General features: G+C 37.7%; 1 protein-coding gene across 1 annotated transcript; it reads right to left on the bottom strand.

Moving 5' to 3' along the window:
- Nucleotides 1–699: 699 nt before the first annotated feature.
- LOC121261365 (ycf20-like protein) lies at nucleotides 700–2386 on the bottom strand. Its single transcript, XM_041163698.1, has 2 exons — nucleotides 2076–2386; nucleotides 700–1348 (listed from the first exon to the last, which is right to left on the bottom strand). Exons 1-2 carry the CDS (start codon nucleotides 2231–2233, stop codon nucleotides 904–906), a joined length of 603 nt encoding a protein of 200 aa, XP_041019632.1. The 5' UTR covers nucleotides 2234–2386; the 3' UTR covers nucleotides 700–903.
- Nucleotides 2387–21853: the final 19467 nt, after the last annotated feature.

Genomic DNA, 21853 nt, shown 5'->3' with positions numbered 1-21853 from the left:
GCCAGTTCAGCAAGAATTGGCGAAGTAACTAGGGGGTATTTCCCACCCGACCCATCCTAAATGGGCCTAAGCCCAACATTGGGTCCCATTCTAGCCCTCAAGATCGCACCAGAGAAGGAAAGATACGTGACGCGAGAAACCATACACTAGGGACAGATGGGACCCACTAACTTGAACATCCCCTATTACATCTAGCGTTAAGGGATTAAGTCAATAGATAAATGGAAGACACAGACGACCCTCCATTCTCTAACGAAGGAGACCAGAAGTGACTGCACTGTTCATCCACGACCGGGACTCGCCCTGAGAGCTACACCGCATTAAAAATTAAAAACATCATCCCAATAGCCACGCCGCATTGAAAGCTCTGTCTCATAACACCAAGTCGCATTAAATACTCAGACTAAGACAGATGCGGGTAGCACTGCTTTACCCTAACATAGGGAGCATTTTTGTTCCCTAGGGACTTCGTATAAAAGGCTCATCTCAGGTACAAAAAACTCTCTCTGAACTCGATTATTCTAAGGCCAATACTGAAAACACATGTACTAACTTAGGCATTAGAGGCTCCTAGGACCACCCCGAGCCCACCCACTTCTTTATGTTTGCAGGTGAAGATCCATGCCCGAGTTGCTAGAACCTTGCCCGAAACACATCGTTAACAAAAGCATTATAGGAAGAAGAGAGTTGGAAAGAAAATAACAATAAAACAAAAGAGTTTCTCCATCCTGCTGCATGTTTTAGATCAAAAGGATATTTATTTGAGAATCATAATGATACAGGTACACCTTTTTTTTTTTTTTTTGATAAGTTATACAGGTGCTATCAATAAGAATTAGGGTTGCTACAGCAGATCTTATCAGAATTGAAAGGAAGAACCAGAAATGGGGAGAACATCATCTCTTAACTACCCAGTTTAAAAGCATCCACAAATAAACCCAGGCACACTCCTGCTTTCCAGTAATTTACCATCCCAACAAAAGACTGCAACCTCCCAGTAGCCAGAGGAGAAGGCTTTCTGTACATAAGCACACCAATCCCCTCAATGGCAGCAACAACTACACCTGCAACGAGTACATCCCAATCCCCAGTCTGTCCAAGGATTGTTGCCAACGCATTTGCCGTGTAGAAACCCAAAAGAAGCAGGAATATCTTCATGGGGAAGTTCTTTCTAGCTGAATTCAGCTTCTCCAATAGCTGTCTTCCACCGGCACTCACTATTCTGCCCAATCGAGTGCCACCAAGACCAGGGCCATTGCCATCGATGCTCTCTTGCCCACCATTACCAGGAATCCCACCCGTGTCAAGTGCAAAGGCTATTTTCCACCCATATCTTCTCGTCTGAAAACTGTAACAAGGTAATGGAAACCAATGTCACGTTCACAGGGCATCGATAATATAATAAGATTGCAAACAAATAGAGGAATAGAGCTAAAAGATTATAGTACTCAGATATAATTCGAGGAGCATCTCAACGTCACAAGGATGTATAGAATAGTCGATCTTTATTTACAATGGTAATACAGCTTCAATGGCAACACCCAAATCACCCATGCCAGAAAGGAAAATTATCCCAAGTTAGCAAATGGTTATGTTAAAAAAGTAAAATGGAAAGAGAAGCAGATAGAACCCCTCCAAGTGCATTAAAAATTCAGCTAACAATTCATATCAAAGCAGATTCAAATTTCCATACATATAAAAAACAAGTACATTAGATTTTCAAATCGGATTGAACTCATCAAGCAGGTGTCCTAAAAAGCTTTTGGTTCAAACGACCATGCAATCGTCCCTTGAGTTGTAAGGGCGTAAATTCCGCATAACACGGCCACAAAATGTAGATATGGGTGTAATTTCCCACACGACAAAAATCTGGAACGAAGTTAGATGGGTGCGTGCATTGTGGAATAACTTGGGAATTTCACAAAATACGTCAAGAGTATTGAAGGCTTTCATTAAAGATTTGGGAGCCCTTTCCAGATTCATGTAGCAGCAGATAAATTCTGTTATTGTTGCCCAAAAGAAGAGAGATTCATGAACACTTCAAACATGTTGATGGAAAAGTTCAGAATTGTTACCCCCGAAGAAAAGTTACAGACTTTCTAGCAATCTTTTCTGAATTTTGGCCGCTGATAAAATTTGATTGAAAGCAAAAGTTGTGGGCGAGGGCGGGGCTTTCAATCTCCATCGGTGATAAACCTGGCCGTAGCATCATCGCTCCCAGTCGAAACGCCATGACCCTACATCACACCCGAATCACTCCGACACCGCTTCGGAGAGTTTTAACAATAAAGACGACGATGAGGGAGTTGATTGGGGATGGACTACGAAGCTTCCGGGGATGTAATCTAAGCCGCTCAAAGGCGTATGTTTTTCATCGGATAAATTACATTTATCACCTGTTTTATATCACGTTATGTTATTTATTTGAAAAAAATTGTTACTCCGACTATAAAATGTAGTTATTTTCCTTCGCTGTTTTAAAAATGCTTTGTGCGTAGTAGGCCGACAAAAAATTTGAAGGTTGGATTTCAATTTTGATTCGGCTCCGCTCTAACTGATAAAATGGGATTTGTGTTGGATTTTTTTTTCATTTTTCAGTTAGAGTCAGGATTGTAAATCCAATCCGACTCCGAATTTATGCTTCGGCTCTGACTTTGCCCTCCCACTCTAATATTGTATATATGTCATAAAAATATGTATTTATCTATATATTTATCATATATATTAGTATTGTTATATAGTTATATAATTAGAATTTATATAGTTAAATTCAATAATATACTAGTATGAGTTAATTATTATAAAATCATATACTTATGCTATAATATAAATAGACTAATGATAGTTTAGTATATGTAAACATCATAGTATTAGTATTACTACCGTACATAATCAAGTATTGAATAAGAGTATTTAAGTAAGTCTAGTAGTATAATAAGTTAATAACACATATACTAATTTACTAAAGTATAATAACATGTAATTAGAAACCAAAAATCATATGTAATGCTATAGTATGATAACATGTAATTAGACACTATAGTATAAGTCTAGTATAAAAATAAGTTAGATATTAGTATAGAAGTAAATTAGCATTGAATGATTTAGTTTTAGTTTTTAATGTTTTGGAAAAATTAAAATTTGAAAGCCAACAAAAAATTCCCTTTTAAAATGGGCTAAATATGAAGTTAAAAAAAAAAACAAAAGTTGAAAGTCCAAATTTGACTTTACTCCAACAAGTTGGAGTCGGAGTCGGATTGGAACCTACATAAGTCGGAGTCGAATTTAGGAGAATCCGACTCCGCTAAGTCGGTGCTCATCCCTTGTGCGGAGTTCGAACTTATATCTCCTTGATTTTAGTTTATGATTTATAATCAAATCAAAGGTGATGATTTTGTAGAAAATGTTTTTGAATGGCATCGATAGACAATCAATCAAATCTTAGAGATTCTTTATTTGAAAACTAAAGAGCTCACCATTGAATATTCATACGTGATTTGACACATTGTCTTCTAAATCAAATTATGTCACGTGGATAGTATATGGTATAAAGACTTTCAAATAGAATTATTCTTTCTCCTAAGATCCTTCGCTTTCATCTCTGGGAGCTCTTTTGGAAGGGTGACCTAGCTTCACTCGAGTCTCCTCTTCCTCCATTGACTTTCTTCCTACTCTTGCTAGTCTTTATCTTTCTTCTCTCTATGATTTCATTATCAACATTTTCTTTGGCCATGGCGGATCAAAACTTTTATTCATCTATGTAACAATTCGCTCCCCTAGTTTCCAGACCTAGAGGAATCAGATGTTACTAACCATAAGACATTCATTCGGTGTACCAAGTATAAAAGATTCCATGACATTTATAAAGAAATGCATAATATTTTCATTAAAACAAAAGCTCGTAAAATAACATTGTTAGTAAATATTACATAAAGTAATAAAATATTTAGTACTACAATTCCTTCGAAATAATAAAAATTTCTTATCTGGTGCCCTAAGCCTCGACAGAGTTGCATAAAACAACTAAAATGAGTCTAATTAGGGGTGGGTGGCAGCCCCCACCACCTGTCCGCCTTGCCCCCTTTGATCCATCAGGTGCTAGCGTGCAGGCATCCTCAACTTGCCTAGGATATCCTTGTCCAGCCTGCAGATATAATAATAATAATAATAATAATAATAATTATAATTATATATATAATTAGATTTATAATGAAACAACGTCATTTTGGGTATTCCTAAAACGACGTCGTGTCGTTCCATTACAGGATTAATGAAACCCTTGCCCCCAAGTGTCTAGATTCCTCACCATTCACTCTCAACTCTCTCTCAGTGTCACTCTACTTTCAGTCTCTCTCACTAGTTGTCGTCGTCTCCGTCTGCAGCTCACGCCGTCGCCGAGGATTGAAACCCTTTCTCTCTCCATGTTTGAAAGTATCAATTTGAAACCCCTTTTTTGTTTGATTTTTTTTTAATGGACTATGGAGGATGTGTTTGTTTCATTGGATTTGGAGGATGCGATTGTGTTTTGGATGCTATCGAGGATGGGATTGATTGGTGTTTGTGTTTGTCCAATGTTGATTAGGATTGATCAGCTGAAACCCTGAATTAGTTTTGGGGTTCATCCCTAAATTAATTCTTTGTATGATGGCTTTGTTCGTGCTGCAGGCATACAATGCAAGAAGATGTCGTGTCTTAATGTTTCTAAAAGATGGAACTCAAGCTTCGTGATGTTGTTGGACACGACCAAGTAGTATAGATTGGCCTTCGATGCCACGGGTGAGGAGAACATGAAATATGTCCGCCACTTCGAGGACGGCGATGGGAGATCAGAGCAGCCCACTGTTTATGATTGGGATAATGTGTGAGTTTTTGTATAATTTCTTATGCTTTTCTATATGTAACATCCAATGATTAATATCAACAAATTTGTCAAGTGAAAGAGCAATTGGATTAAATGTGCGAGTGTTTATCTTACTTTGTGGATTATGGCAATGTGCATGAAGCTCAAGTATGAGACGTAGGGGTGCTTCCCACACCCTATGGGGTGGGGGCACCTGCTTCCAACACCCCGACCTTGCCCTGATGGGATGGGGAGTTTGCCCCCAGGGATCTGGCCCTACACCTAGGGGTAGGGCCTCCCGTTCGGGTGTCGGGGGTGGATTTGGACCCCTGGTCTGTCAGGCCCCAATGGACCCAAAACCTGTCTGGGCCTAAAAAAGGCCCAGAACAAGGTTCTGGTCCATTTTGAGCCCAAATTTAAAAACAAAATTGTCTACAAACAAATAAAAAAAAATTTAAAAATGATAGTTTACATGTAACATCAAATGAAACATAAAACAGAAAAATATAAGAATTTCAAGCTATTACAAGTTTACAACAATACAAATTAATCTAAAACTATTACAAATTTTCAAATAATTTAAATGAATAATACTACAATATTATAAATTGCAACTAAAAAGATGACTTTGAGTCCAGAGATTGGAATTTGGGGGTGGTGGCCGCAATTGAGACTGTGAGATTATAAAATCCGAAACATTAATAGAAAAACAAATTAGAATTACAAAAATATATACATATGTAAAAAAAAATTAAAAAAATAAAATTACAAGTACAAACCAAGTGAAATTATTAAGGATTGCAGATTAGATAATTGGAAATTTGGGATTAGGGTTGGGCAATAGGGAAAGTGAGGGTATGCGACTATGAGGCTATAAAACCTGAAAAACAAAATAAGAAAAAAAATCATAAATACAAACGTTATATAGATATGTGAAAAGGATAAAATACCAAGATGAGATTGAGATCAAGACGAGATCGTTAGGATTAGGGATGTGACAATGAGATTATAAAAGCTGAAAAAATACAAGAAAACCAATTAGAATTACAAACAATATATACATAGTATTACAAACAATATATACATAGTACGAATAAATAAGACAATCATTATATAAACCAATGGTAAGGGTGGATTGAACTATGAAGTCATACTGTAGCTGATGTAGACGTAGGGACATTTTTCGAAATTGTCCCTACAAAAATTAAGTTGAATATAAGTAATAACACGATATTTTATAAGCAAAAGCAATATTATAGCAATATCAAAGGTAGCGATTACCGAATGCAAACTAATTACCACCCATCTCCTCCTCGGTCTCCACAAAGTTTACCAGATCTGGAATATAAATCGGCTTCCATTTGATCCAATTTTGAGTACAAATCAATATCTCCACAATGGTAGGAGACAATGAACTCCGGAATAGATCCAATATGTGTTCCCCAATGCTAAAGGCCGACTCTGAGGCTACGACAGTAATAGAGATGACCAAAATACTGCGGGCTATGTCTCAAAGGATGGGATATTTGATGGCATTGACCTTCCCCAAGATAAGATATCAAACTCCCACATAAATGGGTGCATCTTCGCTACTAAGCACCTATTCAACTCTGACTATGTATCTGAAGACTGACAATGCTTGGCAACCTGTCCCAACCTCTCACTCCACCCTAACCTACACTTTTCCCTACCTTGAGGTCGGGAGGAGGGATACGGATTGGTGTATGTGTCAGAATATTACTACCCCTGAGTGTGGCAAACTCATCAAACAACTTTTCAAGGGTTTCCCGCAACCTTATCGTAATATGATCTGCCCATGACTTCCCGTTCACAATAGCCACATATAAGAAAATATTTAACCTACTCAAATCCTCCCAATACTTGTCATATTTTGTCCGCATGCTCATTGCCATTTTCTGCAGCTTAGTTTGGTTACTCCCGCACGTTTCATCCAATCGTTCTTTCACCTGACATACTTGCTGACAAAATTCATTGGATGTAACGTACAAAGAACAAAAAATGCTGGTTGTGACCTCAAAGAAAAGCCTAAAAAATTCTACAAAAATCCCACCAACCACCCAATCATCATCATTAGGCTTTCCCAATCCCCCATCATCACTAAAATGCTAGACATATTGTATGTCCCCCTCACCCAATAATTTAATGGTTTTTTTAAACTCCTAGGTCATCTTTAACATAAAAAAGGTTGGATTCCATATTGTAGGAACATAAATACATAGCCCCTTCTTGCATTCAATTCCTCAGCCCTTAGCAACCTTGAGTTTATAAAATCGTGCCTGTGAGGATCTCACAAATCATGCACATCTTTCAAACTGTCGGTCGTAACAAGATTTAGAATATGTGCAGGACATCTCACATGTAAGTACTCACCACCCATGATTGTCTTCTTGTCCTCTCTAAGCTTATTCTTAAGATATCCCAAAGCAATATCGTTAGAAGCGGTATTGTCAATCGTTACTATCACAACCCGTTCCAACCCCCAATCATCTATTGCGGCCTCTAAGTCCTTCCAAATGTTCTCGCCCTTGTGATTGTAAATTTGACAAAATTTGAGAATTTTTTTTTTAGTTTCCAAAAATATTCTATAAAATGTGCCGTCAAAGCATAATTAAAATTTTGGCCTGATGTCCATGTATCAGTAGTGAGGCAAACTCCTTGACCCCTCAATTGGTTCTCAATGTACACTGTATAACTTCACAACATCCTTTGCCACCGTGTGGCGAGAAGGAATGTCAAATCTAGGTTCCAAGTACTTAGAGTATGCTTGGAACCCTTCACTCTCCACAAACTGAAATTGTAGCTCATATACTATTACCATACGATTTAGGTATCTCCTACACTCTTTCGAATCATTCGTTGTATATCCCTTCAACAATGCCCCCCCTCCCCCGGGGCACTACTCTCATCCGTCATTTTTTTAAATCCAATCTCAAGTCTAAATTGATTTTGTTCTTTAAAGAACATCTAATTGGACTCTTTTTGCATTGTTCGTCTAAGTAGACCTTCAATTGGGATGTACCATGTCTCCTTAGTGACATCCATACACTTTACTACAACGGTTACACTTAGCTTTGGAGTTATTGAAATCACCACCCTCTATTTTTCTTGGTGAAATGAGACTACACAATTGAAATTAGTTTCTTACGTCGTGGGCCCAAGGGTATAGGGGTAGCGGTAGGGTCAAGGGTAGCGTAGTGATAATGGGTCAATAGGGTCAGGAGAGTTAACACTAATGCTAGTGGTTGGATTTGACTCACTATCCATTTCCATTGACTAACAAAAACCTGACGTAATGCAAAAATCACACAACAACTAAAATCATACAATTATTCACATCAAGAGATTTCAATGTTGAAATCCCAATGCAGATTGTGGTTTCAATATTGAAATCTCAAACTTAATTTAGGGGTTTCAAAATTGAAACAAAAAACAGATTGAAAAATTAAATTAGGGATTTAAATTGAAACCCCAAATTGTTAAGGTTTTCAAATTTGAAACTTCTAAATTAATTTAGGGTTTCGAACCCTAAGTTAAATTTGGGGTTTCAATATTGAAACCCCTAACCTAACTTAGGGGTTCAAATTGAACTCCTAGATACTCAAGAAAAACCACACAAATCACCATGCCATCCTCCAAATCCATTAATCAAACCCATCCTCCAAATACAAACATCAAGATATACTTCATAGAAGGGATCGGGGATAGTTATAGAACGTGCTGCGTAGGAGAGAGAGATTGCGATGACTGAGGGGGTCTTTTGGTCGAGGGAGAGGGAGAGGGGTGAGATTGAAATTTTAGAGAGAGATAGAGTTCTGGGAGGGCAGGAGAAGGTGGGGGGGGGGGGGGGATTTTAGTCTTATAGTAAAACAACGTCGTTTTGAGTATTCCCAAAACTGCTTCATTTTACTATAAGCTAGTAGCATCATATATGAGTACCGAAATGCTTGTGTAAGAGACTTGGATTCTTTTCCCTCTAGTTGAGGGGATTCTCATCCTTCGTTGTCTCTTAGTTGCCTACGGTCTTTAGCTTTCCCATTCCTAGATGGGTATGAAGGTGAGATCTGAAGTTTTTTTTATTACTATATATATATATATATAAATCTGAGGTGGGGCGGGGAAAGTGGATGGGCCCAGCCCCATCCCGCCCCCCAAGTCTGCCCAGATGCAGGTGGGGTACCCTGCCCCCGCATTCGATGGATAGGGTCGTCAGCTTGCCCAGGCAAGGCCTCAGTTCCCTCCCCTAATGAGAAGTATTGAGGAGAGTTGAGTATGATCAACATTTCCTATATGTGGCTATTGTTCTTGACCTGCAGTACAATTGTGGCAAGGGTTAAAGACACATTCAATAGATTGTATGATGAGTTCATTGCATTCAAGGGATTCCACCATCTACCGCATTGCCTCCTCCCTAAGTTGATAGGTTGAAAAGGCATAGTTGAAGTGAAAGGTTTGGCGATACCTCAAGTTTTGAAAGAATTCAGACAACTAATTGGACTTAAATAGATACTTGTTGGTGGATATACATCCATATACAATGCAACTTGATATCTTAGCTTGGTAGAAGGTTAATGCCCACCATGTAACAGCCCCGCCCTAGAGTGGGATGAGTTGCTACTTTTCATCTTGTTTTATTTATTTATTTTTTTTCTAAATAACATACCAACAGTTTATAAAAAGAGACCTGTATCATGAACTAAAAATTTGGAAAAGAGACCCTCCCCATTTCTATCATTTTTCAAAGTTCCAAAATAACCTGTTTATTAAAACATAGGACGATCCTATTAATTACAAGTTAAAACTATAGCCATCATCCAGATAGAAGCATCTACCTTGTTCACAAAATATTTTGTCTCAAAATACATGCCCCCAACGGTTTTACAACCAACAAAAATTCCAACGTCAACATAAAGACCCAACACAGCCTAAGGGTATGCTAGACGTTTAGCTCCCCCTCCCTAGCGATGTCTTGCTCCACAGTTTCTTCTTTGACATTTCTTAGACGTTTAAAGCATTAAAACAAAGGTGAGTATAATATTCAGTAAGTAGTATACCAAGTAGTTAAATTAGCATATCTCGACTATTGTTTTCTTTTGAAAGATCACACAAGCTTAAAACATTTAAATAAACATAAAACATTTGCATAAACATTCGAATTCAGTTTCCCTTTCCATTGGCCGGTACACACTACTACGCCCTGTGTGTTAGGGTTAGCGGCCTTTTAGACCTGATCTCCACGTGACCACAGGTTAGGAAATCCCACAATCAGGATGTCGCCATTGGGTTAACTACAAATGGGACCGATCCAGCATTGCAATCTGCCCCTTTCCTTTGGTACCATAATCATTCAGTCGCTGACCATTAAGTATTTTCATGCATAAAACTTTCATTCATATTTCTTTCCTTTCTCTCCATTCGTAGCATTTTCATCATCTTTCTTAGTCCAATGCACATGTATTTTCTTTCACAAAGATGCATTTGATGTCATACTTTATAGTAAGGATAATCATTAGCTTTTATGAAAACATGTGCATGATAAATCTCATGATCTAAACCTTCAATGTGCATGCTTTACATCATGCATATACACACATTCATAATTCATAGGATGCTTAACATGGGCTACCAAGAAGGCTTATACATTATATACATTTAACTTTTTGTCACAAAGAAGCATTTGAATAAAGAAAGCATGTAATAGAAGAACATATTGAGTAAGAAGCATGGTCATAGCTACTTACCTCCAAGCTTTACTCTTTGGTTCACTTTGAACTTGAAAAGTCCTATTCAATGAAATGGAACGAGTACATCAATATCCATTTAACTCTAAGCTTCACTAACCAAAACCCTTAACTAGAGGCTCACTTTAATTCCTTCCACTTTATATCCAAAAAGGAATTAAGGTAATTTCCTTAACTCCTCTTCACTTAGAAGACATCAACTTCAAAACACAATCTCAACCCATTTAACTTCCCACCACACATGACACTAAGCCAAAACATTAAAATTCTCATTTCAGCATTTTAAAGAAACTCATGAAAGTGCCTAATAGCATGATTGATGTCCGTTAAAGGCCATTGGGTTTTCTACATGAAGGATAGATGGAAATCATGGGTTAGAAATGTACAAATGGTAGGAATTTATTTAGGAATGGAAGGGAACAAGAAAACATCACAAATCAGAAATTTTCATTAAAAGGGCATTTTGAAAGCTTTTTTGTAACTTGTTGGAACCAAGTTAAATGAAGAACTAATGCTCACAAGATGGCTGGTTTTTGGCCCTTGTTTTCAATAGTTTCTCATACAAACAATTAGCTTTGGGTTGAGCAAAAGATGAAAATGAGCAAAGGGGATGAAATGGGCTGGTTTAAGCCCCAAAACATAACACATAGCAGAAAATTCTTCACTACATGGACAGCTAGTAGCCTTAGTGCATTCTTATATTTTAAACTCCCTCCATTTAATTACAATCCCAACTACATAGACTAAGGCCACTAGTATTGAAGAAAACATGCAAGAAACATCACTTTTTTGTTTAAACATAGCAGCAAACGGCAAGGGTGAATCCCTTACAAACCAGAAAATTACAACATGAAACCTACTAGTTTGAATAAAATCCTTGGTTGCTTACTAAGACTATTAACTTAGGGAAAGTATTAAAAATACACATTCTCACCAGAAACAAGGGAAGTCCATAGCAGAAACTTTACAAAACCACACAACTGAAATGAAAAACAAGGCAGAAAATTCACCTCACCACTGTGGGTTGCACGGATTTGGCTATTCCAAAAAAATCAAACTTGGAAAGTTACTAGGTGAAATTTGGACAGCAAGCAGAATTTCCAAAAATTCAAGAGCTACGGTTTTGGGTTTAGAATCAATCCAACCACAAAAGTTTAGGAACTAAGTTTTGTTACCTGATTTAAACTTCTTCCCAAGGTATGAAAAGGGGCGTCAACAAGGAGATGAGAGTGCGTGGAACTGAAGAATAAAGAGAGTCTTGGTTGGAGCACAAAATCGAAATTTCAGATCAACAACCTCGAATGTCATTCGTGTGGAACAAAAATCTTCAAGAAGATGGATCAAAAAAATGAAGCTTGTGTTATGGGTTGAAAAGGTGCTGGAGTGGAAGGGTTGCAGTTTGCGAAAGAAGGGATGGCAGTGGTCAAGGTGCTGGTTGATGGGGGTTGATCTATGTGCTTGATGACAGAAAGGGAAGGGGTTAATGGCAGAAAGGGAAGGTGGTTGATGGCAGTTATATACGAAGAACAAACTTGGAACGATGTTGTGTTATATAGAATTAGTTGGTTGTTTCTTTAATAGAACGTTGTCTTTTAATACATTTTCTTCTTCTTAATTGTAACGAGGTAGTTTTTTACTTACTGAAGTGTAATAGATATTGTTAAACACTACCGTTTTGATAAAAACATTCAGTATAAATAAAGAAGGTTGGAGGGAAAAGTCCTCAATTGAAGTTCATTCATTTACAAAATTCTCTCTTCTCTCTCGACTTCCATTTTCTCTTCCTTCCATACTTTCTGGAGAGTGACTCTCTTGAACGAGTCAGTTTGGGTCCATTACAGTTGGTATCAGCCATGGCAGAAGGAACGCGTTCGTATGCTCAAATAGTTGATTCAATGAATCACTAACGGCAACAACAAGATCAGAAACAAAAACCAATTGAAGATGCGATTGGTTTATTGTTGGAGCAGTAGGAGGCTACGAGATTAGAGAGGGAAGCACAAGATAAAAAGTTCTAGGAGGTTTTACAACAAATCTCAAGAATTGCTTGTCATGATTCTGAGGATCCTGATTAAATACATTGAGGTTATCAAGATCAACAAACGCTGAACAAAAATGAAGATATGGAGGAAGGCATGGGAGAAGTGCATCACAGAGAACTTGTGGACAGAGGTTTTGTCAGGGGAATTAAGCTAGAGTTTCCTAGATTTCGTGGTGGTAATCCATCACCATGGATTTATCGTGCAAATCAGTATTTTTGGTATCACCAAGTCCCTCCTGGTCAACATATTTTCATTACTTCTTTCCATATGGATGATGAAGTTTTGGTCTGGTGCCAGGATGCTAGTGAGGCAGAAACCTTTCACTCTTGGGAGGATTTCATCAAAGCTATTCAAATTCAATTTGGCTTTACTCCATACGATGATCCAATGGAGTCAATTACTCGGCTCAAGTAGGTTAGTATAGTTAATGAGTATAAAGCTGAATTTGAGATTTTTCCAATTGCATTAAAGGCTTGTTTGAGAAGAATAAATTGAGTTGTTTTTAAGTGACTTACGTGTTGAGATTTGGCTACCTGTGAGGATGATGAATCCTTCATCCTTGAATGATGCATTTGGCTTAGCCAACATTCAAGAACAATATGTTGTGAGCATTAGAAAGCCTTGGAGAAATTCACATACTGATTCGAGTAAGTTTAGTCCAGAGTCAAGTCTGTTGAAGTCAGGACAAACTCTTTCAATTTTAGGAATACCGAGAGTTCCACATTTAGCTAAGCTTCCTTATCATAAGGTTTCTAAGTCTCAAATGGTGGAAAGGCATAAAAAAGGCCTTTGCTATTTCTATGATGATAAATGGCAACCAAGTCATAAGTGTGAAAGGTCAAAACTATTTATATTGGAAGGTATGGAATTTGGTGATTCCAGTTGTGAAGAGGATACTAATGTTAGTGGTGAAGTGATTGTTGAGCCTGTGGAAGTTGAAGCTAAGATAGCTTCTATCTCATTACAATTGATGGTAGGTGGGGGAAGACCTAAGATAATGAGACTTATTGCTTATATTGGCAAGAAAAAGTTGGTGATTTTAATTGACACTGGCAATACACATAATTTTGTGGATACTGCAGTGGCTGCTCAATGTAAGTTGCATGTGCAACTTGGCCAGGCTATTAGTGTTAAGGTGGCTAATGGTCAGCTCATTGATAATACTGGGAAATGTATGCTTGTCCCTTTGCTGATTCAGGATATACCATTCACAGTTGATTTTTTTACTCTTCCTTTGGGAGCATGTGATGCAGTTCTTGGCATACAGTGGTTATCTACTTTGTGAATATGAATATGCAGTTTCAGTGTGCTGGTCAGAAAGTTTCTTTAAAAGGTTTGACAGTCTCTCAATCAGATCTTATTGATGATGATGAGTCTTTTGAGACCTTTGGTTGTGGTACCAAGGGATTTTTTCTATAGTTAGTTGCTTGTAGCTCCATTGAGCCTTCATTTTTGCAAGATGAATAAGTGAAGCAGCTTTTATAGCAATACAAGGATGTTTTTTATGAACCTACTGGGTTACCACCCAATAGGTCCCATGATCACAAGATTATTAGGCCTAGTCAATCACCTTTTTCCTCTCCTGTTTTGCTAGTCAGGAAGTTTGATGGCACATGGAGAATGTGCATTGATTATAGGGCCTTAAATGAAGCCACTATTAAAGACAAATACCCCATTCCTATTGTGGATGAGCTCTTGGATGAACTTTCAGGTTCTACAATTTTTTCTAAATTGGATCTTAGGGCAGGATATCATCAAATACGTATGAGGGATGAGGATGTTCATATGAATCTATTCATAACTCATGAAGGGCATTATGAGTTTCTTGTAATGCCTTTTGGCCTCACTAATGCCCCTTCAACATTTTAAGACCTCATGAATGAAGTTTTTAGGCCATTCCTTAGACAGTCTGTCATTGTCTTTTTTTATGACATACTAGTTTACAATAGGGACATACCATCTCATTTAGCTCATCTCTCAACTGTGTTGCAAACCTTACACCATCATCAACTTTATGCTAAGCAGTCAAAGCGTAAGTTTGCATGCCAATAAATAGAGTATTTGGGGCATTTGATTTCAAAGGAAGGAGTGAGGGCAGATCCTAACAAGTTGGAGTCTATGGTTACTTGGCCAATACCTAAAGACCTGAAGTCATTAAGGGCTTTTTAAGGTTTGACAAGTTACTATAGAAAATTCATTAGGGGCTACGGTCAGATTGCTGCCCCTTTGACATCTTTGTTAAAAAAAGATGCTTTTGTTTGGACAGATTCTACCATGAAGTCTTTTAATGACTTCAAAGTTGTTGTTACAGGTGCTCATGTTCTTGCTTTGCATGATTTCACCAAAGCATTTGTCATTGAATGTGATGCTTGTGCAACTGGTGTAGGAGTAGTTTTAATGCAAGACCAAAGACCCTTAGCCTTTCTAAGTTAGGCATTGAAGGGTAAAAACTTAACTCTTTCCACCTATGAAAAAGAGTCTCTAGCTTTAGTGCTAGCTGTTAAGAAGTGGAGGCCATATCTTTTGGGAAGTGTATTGTGGTCAAAACTAATAACCATAGCCTTAAATATTTGCTTGAGCAGAAGATTGGCACTGTTGCATAGCAGAGATGGCTTTCTAAACTCCTTGGCTATGAGTTTACAATTGAGTATAAGAAGGGTGTGGAGAACAAGGTGGCTGATGCCTTGTCTCGCAAAGATCAGGTTGATAAACTTGGGGAATTGGCAGCTTTATCATTTCCTACACTAACATGGCTCTCAAAATTGAAGGCAGCTTATGATGCAGATCATGATGTGCAGAAACTAATTACTGCATTGCAACTTGATCCCACTTCTGGCTCTTCATTTAAATTAAGGCATGGCATTTTGTTTAAGAAGGACATAATGTATGTGCCTGATTTTTTGCCCTTGAAGCAACAGATTTTGAACTACTTACACTCTAGTCCTTCAAGAATGATGTCAAGAAGTTTATTCGTGAATGTGAAACCTGCCAAAGGAATAAGATCCAAAATGTCTTTCCAGCTGGTTTTTTACAGCCCTTACCTGTTCCTGAGCGAATATGGACTGACCTTTCAATGGATTTTATTGAGAGTTTGCCCATTTCAATGAGGTATTATGTTATTATGGTTGTAGTGGATAGATTGTCAAAGTATGCCCATTTTATGCCCTTGAAACATCCATTTTATGTCCTTGAAACATCCATTTACAGCTGTTGAGGTGGCTTCACTATTCTTCAACAATGTTTTTAAGTTGCATGGTTTACCTAAAACCATTGTTTCTGATCGTGGCTCAACATTTACCAGTTCATTTTGGAAATAACTTTTCAAGTTGTAGGGAGTTAATATTTCCTACTCTTTAGCCTATCACCCTCAGAGTGATGGCCAAACAGACACTATAAATAAGTACCTTGAACACTTTCTGAGATCTTTTTATGGTGACAAACCAAAGTTATGGGTGGATTGGCTTTCACTGGCTGAATAGTGGTATAACTCCACATTTCATACTTCCACAAAGCTAACTCCATTTGAAGTTGTTTATGGGGTTCCTCCAATTAGGCTTCAAGCCTACATTCCTGTTTTAACTTCAAATCAGTCAGTAGATCAATTATTGTAGACTCGAGAACAAATTCTGGTTACACTCAAGTCCAATTTATCTCTTGCTTAAGATAGAATGAAGTATTACTATGACAAGCACAAGACTGGTAGATAATTTTCAGTGGGGGATTGGGTTTATCTTAAACTTCAACCTTATAGGCAGCAATCTGTGGCAGTCAGGAGGAATCTTAAACTTTCACCTCGATATTTTAGGCCATTTTAGATCACTCACAGAATTGGAAAAGTGGCATATCTATTGTGTTTGCCCTCAAATTCACTCTTGCATCTTGTTTTCATGTTTTTGTGTTGAAGAAAAAAAATTGGAGACTAGCTTACACTTCTCTCTATCTTACCCCTAGTTGATTTGCAAGGGGAGTTAAGGCCTCAACTTGAGAAAATTTTGGAGCGTAGGAGTATTAAGAAGGACAACAGGGTTGTGGTGGAAGTCTTGATTCAATGGGAAGGTGCTGGAGTGGAAGATTGTACATGTGAACCTTATTGGAAGCTTCGACAACAATTTCCTCACCTTGTGGCCAAGGTGCTTTAAAGGGGAAGGGTGTGTTATGGGTTGAAAAGGTGCTGGAGTGGAAGGGTTGCAGTTTGCGAAAGAAGGGATGGCAGTGGTCAAGGTGCTGGTTGATGGGGGTTGATCTATGTGCTTGATGACAGAAAGGGAAGGGGTTAATGGCAGAAAGGGAAGGTGGTTGATGGCAGTTATATACGAAGAACAAACTTGGAACGATGTGTTATATAGAATTAGTTGGTTGTTTCTTTAATAGAACGTTGTCTTTTAATACATTTTCTTCTTCTTAATTGTAACGAGGTAGTTTTTTACTTACTGAAGTGTAATAGATATTGTTAAACACTACCGTTTTGATAAAAACATTCAGTATAAATAAAGAAGGTTGGAGGGAAAAGTCCTCAATTGAAGTTCATTCATTTACAAAATTCTCTCTTCTCTCTCGACTTCCATTCTCTCTTCCTTTCATACTTTCTGGAGAGTGACTCTCTCGAACGAGTCAGTTTGGGTCCATTATAGCTTACTTGGTTATTCCTCTCCTTGAGGAGATGTGAGATAGGCTTTCTGAGCATGGGAATGGAAGAGACGAAATGGAAGAAAGAATGAGGGAAGACACATGGGTTGGGGCTCTTGTTCTTTCTTTTCTGAATTGCAAAGGGATGGCTGTGATGAAAAGCTAAGATGGATATTTTCCTACCTATCAAATCAAGAGATGAGATTACAAAAGATTAACTTAATAATACACAATGTAAAATACAAGTATACTCTTCTTTCCCTTCTTTTTCTAAATCTCATTTAAACATATAAAATTTACACGTTAAAACCACATTAGTAATGACCTATATGTATTAAAATACATAGAGAAGAATTTAATTTAAATAAACTAATAACATAAATTTTTCTGAGTGGGACTCGGGTATAACACATCAAATATCCTGTCGTTGGAGAGATAGCCCATAAATTTTTTTTTTTAAAATAAGTATTATATTGGGGTTGTGAAAGTGGATAGATACAATTTAAATAATTGAAGAATATTTTTTAAAATAACTATTGTATTGGAGTTTTTGAACGTGGATAGAGAAAGTTGAAAAGTTTTGAAAATAACTTTTAAAGATTATTTTTTAATTTAAAATTTGTAAAAGTTATATTGATTTTTGTATTTGAGTAATAATTAGATAAAAATTTAAAATAATACTTTTTTGTGTTTAAATAATATTTATTAGTAAAGTTACAACAAATGTTTAAAAATTTTAGAAAAGATTTGATACACCAAACAAAGACTAAAGCCAAGACAAAAGAAAACCAAAACATTTGAGCCAAGTAGGGTTGGGCTATAATCAAGCTGACTCGAGCCAGTCTTTGGCTTACCGAGCTCGGTTCGACTCAAAATACTCGACTTCGAGCCCGAACTCAGGATTTTTATTTATTCTTTGTTCAAGCTGGACTCGATAAGTAAAATTTCCAACTCAAACTCGAACTCGGCTCGAATTGTTTATTTCTTGAATAAGATTTAAAAAATAAAAAATTAATAGACAAAAAATAAAAAATCTAATATTGAATTTGTACAACTAACAAGTAGAACTTCTATTGAATTATAAAATTTTAAAAATTTATAAATACTTAATATCTATCTAGTTGATATTTATCCATATTAATAATATATTATATGCCTACAGAAATTATTAATACATACACATATATGATAACATATATCTATTTCATATATGGTTCCCACGTAGTAATATATGAAACTATTAAATTTTATCGACTAATTATTGTACAAATTATAAAATATAACTATAAAATATATTCAATATATGGGCATACGAAAGTCTATTTACCTTGGAGCTAGTCTCCTCTCAGCTTGCGAAAATAGAGGTGGGAGAGAATTCTTGAACTGATTGAAGAGGCAAGTTGCAAGGGGTTCCAGAGGAAGTATAGAGGTTTTAGAGGAGTTATGTGGTAACCTGAAGCTGACAGAGGAGGAGAGAGTGGGAATTAAGTTGACGGGAGATTCTATGGAGGCGGTAAAGAAGAAGGGAGATAAGAGTTTGATTGAGAAACTGTGTATGGATCGGCAGATTGAGAAAGGAATAATTGAGAAGACGATGGAGAAGATATGGAGAATATGCTCTTCGACAAGTTTTCAAACAGTAGGGAGCAATATCTTCATTATCACTTTCAAGAATCATGCTGATAGGATGTGAGTTCTAGATGGAAAACCTTGGCTCTTTGATAATCATCTTATCATCCTCCAAGTGTTCGATGGCTATTGCCAACCACAGGATTGGAAGTTTGAGAAGGAAGTGTTATGGATCCAGATCCACAATTTACCATTGGCTTACATGACGAGAGAGTATGAGTTCAAATTGGTAAGTCTCTGGGAGTGGTGATGGAGGTGGAAGTTCTAGATGATGGTGTGGGATGGGGACAGTTCCTGAGAGTGAAAACTGAGATCAATGTGAGGAAGGCAATAGCTAGGGGTAGGACAATTATTGTGGAAAAGCATAGTCTATGGGTGAATCTGAAGTATGAGAAGCTCGCTCGCATGTGTTTTCAGTGTGGATGGATAATTCATAGTGAAAAGGGTTGTATGGTGGAAAGGAATATAGGTGAGGTGAAGGAAGGACTAAATTCACAATTCAGGGCATGGCTGAGGCTGAGAATGTAATGAGAAGGAGAGCTTATGTCTCGTGGCCTAGGGGAGGGAGAGAGGAAAATGAAAATAAGTTCTATGAAAAAGAGGAAGAAGGAAGCAGTAAGGTTGAGGAGGTACGGGAAGAAAGAGGGAGGGGAGTGGTAAAAGAAGATGTTAAAAGTAAGAGGAGTGTATGGGGAAGGGTGTTAGATTTGTTCTTGAAGTGGAGGTTGATGATGTTGTCATTAAACAGGGAGATGAGCTGGAGTCTGGTGGAGAGGAAAGGGAGAAAGATTTGATGGTTGTCAATGTAGGAGAGGAGGATGTAGAAGCTATTATAGATTTGGCAATTGTATTTGAACAAGCAAGCAAGAAGGGGATGGGGGAAGATGCTGAGAGGGGGGGGGACTCTACAGAAATGAAGATAAATACTCCAAGAAGTGGTAGATGGAAGAGAAGAGCAAGAGGGAAAGGTATGATCACTAATACTTGAATAAAAAAAAGAAGAAGTGATAAGGAGTGTGGTGAGGAGGAGGGGGTGAGTGAAGGGAAGAAAAGGTAGAAGGAGGTGGAAGGGAGTGAAGAGGCAGAAAATTTTGTTGCTAATATATTGGCAGTGGCTGTTAAGCAGCGCCAAGATCATTGAAAACTATTAGTTGGAACTATCAAGAGCTTGGAGACAAAGTTGAAAATGAAGAAAGCTGAAAGAATAAAGAGGAAACTTGGCATGGAGGGATGTATTATGGTTGAGCCAAAGGAAATGAGGGGTGGTCTAATGACGTTATGGAAGAATGAGGGGGAAGTGGAACTCATGAACTATTCACAACGGCATGTTAGTGTGTGGATTAAAAGGGAGGGGCAGAATGATGATTGCTTGTTGACTGGCTTCTATGGAAATCCAAAAGCTAGTAAAAGGGGTAGATCATTGAATTGTTATTGAAACTAAAATTGCCAGCTGAGGTGGGATGGTGTGACATTGGTGATTTCAATGAGCTGGTGGCAAAGGATGAGAAGGTGGGTGGCAGAGATAAAAGTGAAGGGCAGATGGAGGGTTTTAGAAGGTCACTAGAAAGAGCTAGACTGTCAGTTCTAGGGTGGACAAGAAGTAAATTCACATGGAATAATGGCCATGAGGATGGTACCTATGTAAAAGAGAGGCTAGTAGACCAGTAGCAAACTATGAGTGGGCCTCTCAGTTTCAAGAACTAAGAGTGGAGACTTTTTTGACATGGGTTTTTTTTATCATAAACCATTGATGCTTCTAAGTGAGAAGGGGGATAACTGGGAGAGAAGAAGAAATTTTAAATATGAGATGAGTTGGGGAATGGAGGAGTGTGGAAAAATTGTGGAGGCCGAAAAGGAAAATATTTCTGGTTTTAATGCTCCTCAGCTTAAAATGAACCAGTTGCTTGTGGGATGCAAGAGGTCTCTAATCAGATGGAACAGAAACTCTATTCTTAATAGAGAATGGGCAATCAAAGACTTGACAGAAAAATTAAAAGTACTTGAGGAGAATGAGGGTCCAAAGAGTGTGGGAGAAGTGAAGAAAGTTAAGAGGGAGTTGAATATTCTGCTTGAGCAGGAGGATTGAAGGTGGAAGGAGAGGGCAAAAAAGCATTGGTTGGCACATGGTGATAGAAACACAAGATTCTATCATGCATGTGCTAACCAGAGAAGACAAAGGAATACCATCAAATCCATCATGGATTTACAAGGAAGGCTAGTGCAGAGGGAAAGGGGATTGGAAGCTGCTTTTAGGTCTTACTTCAAGGAAGTCTACTTAACTCTGAATCCTAGTGCTAAAGAGATAGACATCTATGTGCAGTGTGTTGAAGGAAGGGTCACTGCACGTATGAATGAGAAAATGGAGAGGGAGTTCACTGCTGTTGAGGTGGGTGAGGCTCTCAGACAAATGCCAGCTTTTAAGTCACCTGGCCCATATGGATTTGGGGCAGGTTTCTATAAAGGCCATTGGAATGTAGTAGAGGAAGACACATGCATAGCTATTTTAAGTGTGCTAAATTGTGGTGAAATGAGTCAAGGATTAAATCACTCACTTATTGCCCTCATTCCAAAGATGAAAGCTCTTGTTTCAGTCAAGGAATATAGGCCAATAAGCCTATGTAATGTCCTATATAAGCTTATCCCGAAGGTTGTGGCAAGCAAGTTGAAGAAAGTACTTCCATTTATAATTGCACCTAACTAGAGTGCTTTTATACCTGGAAGGCTTATAACTAACAACATAACGATAGCATATGAGATGCTTCATTCCATGAGTACTAAACAAAGGGGGAGAGTGGGGACTATGGCAGTAAAGCTGGACATGTCAAAGGCTTATGATAGGATAGAATGACCTTTCTTGGAAGCTATGTTGAAAAAATTGGGATTTGGTGATACAATAACATAGCTTATCATGTCTTGCGTATCCTCTATCAGTTATTCAGTGCTAGTGAATGGCAATA

The sequence above is a fragment of the Juglans microcarpa x Juglans regia genome, chromosome 4D (assembly GCF_004785595.1).
Source record: "Juglans microcarpa x Juglans regia isolate MS1-56 chromosome 4D, Jm3101_v1.0, whole genome shotgun sequence".
NCBI classification, from domain to species: domain Eukaryota; kingdom Viridiplantae; phylum Streptophyta; class Magnoliopsida; order Fagales; family Juglandaceae; genus Juglans; species Juglans microcarpa x Juglans regia.
Note: the sequence above shows the minus strand (reverse complement) of the source record. Positions and strands in the feature narration are given on the sequence as shown.

Coding starts and splice junctions, on each gene's coding strand:
- LOC121261365 (XM_041163698.1), bottom strand. CDS start 2,233: ATGGCGTTTCGACTGGGAGCGATGATGCTACGGCCAGGTTTATCACCG. Junction 1,349..2,075: donor TCTGTAACTTTTCTTCGGGG/GTAACAATTCTG, acceptor ACCTTGTTACAG/TTTTCAGACGAGAAGATATG.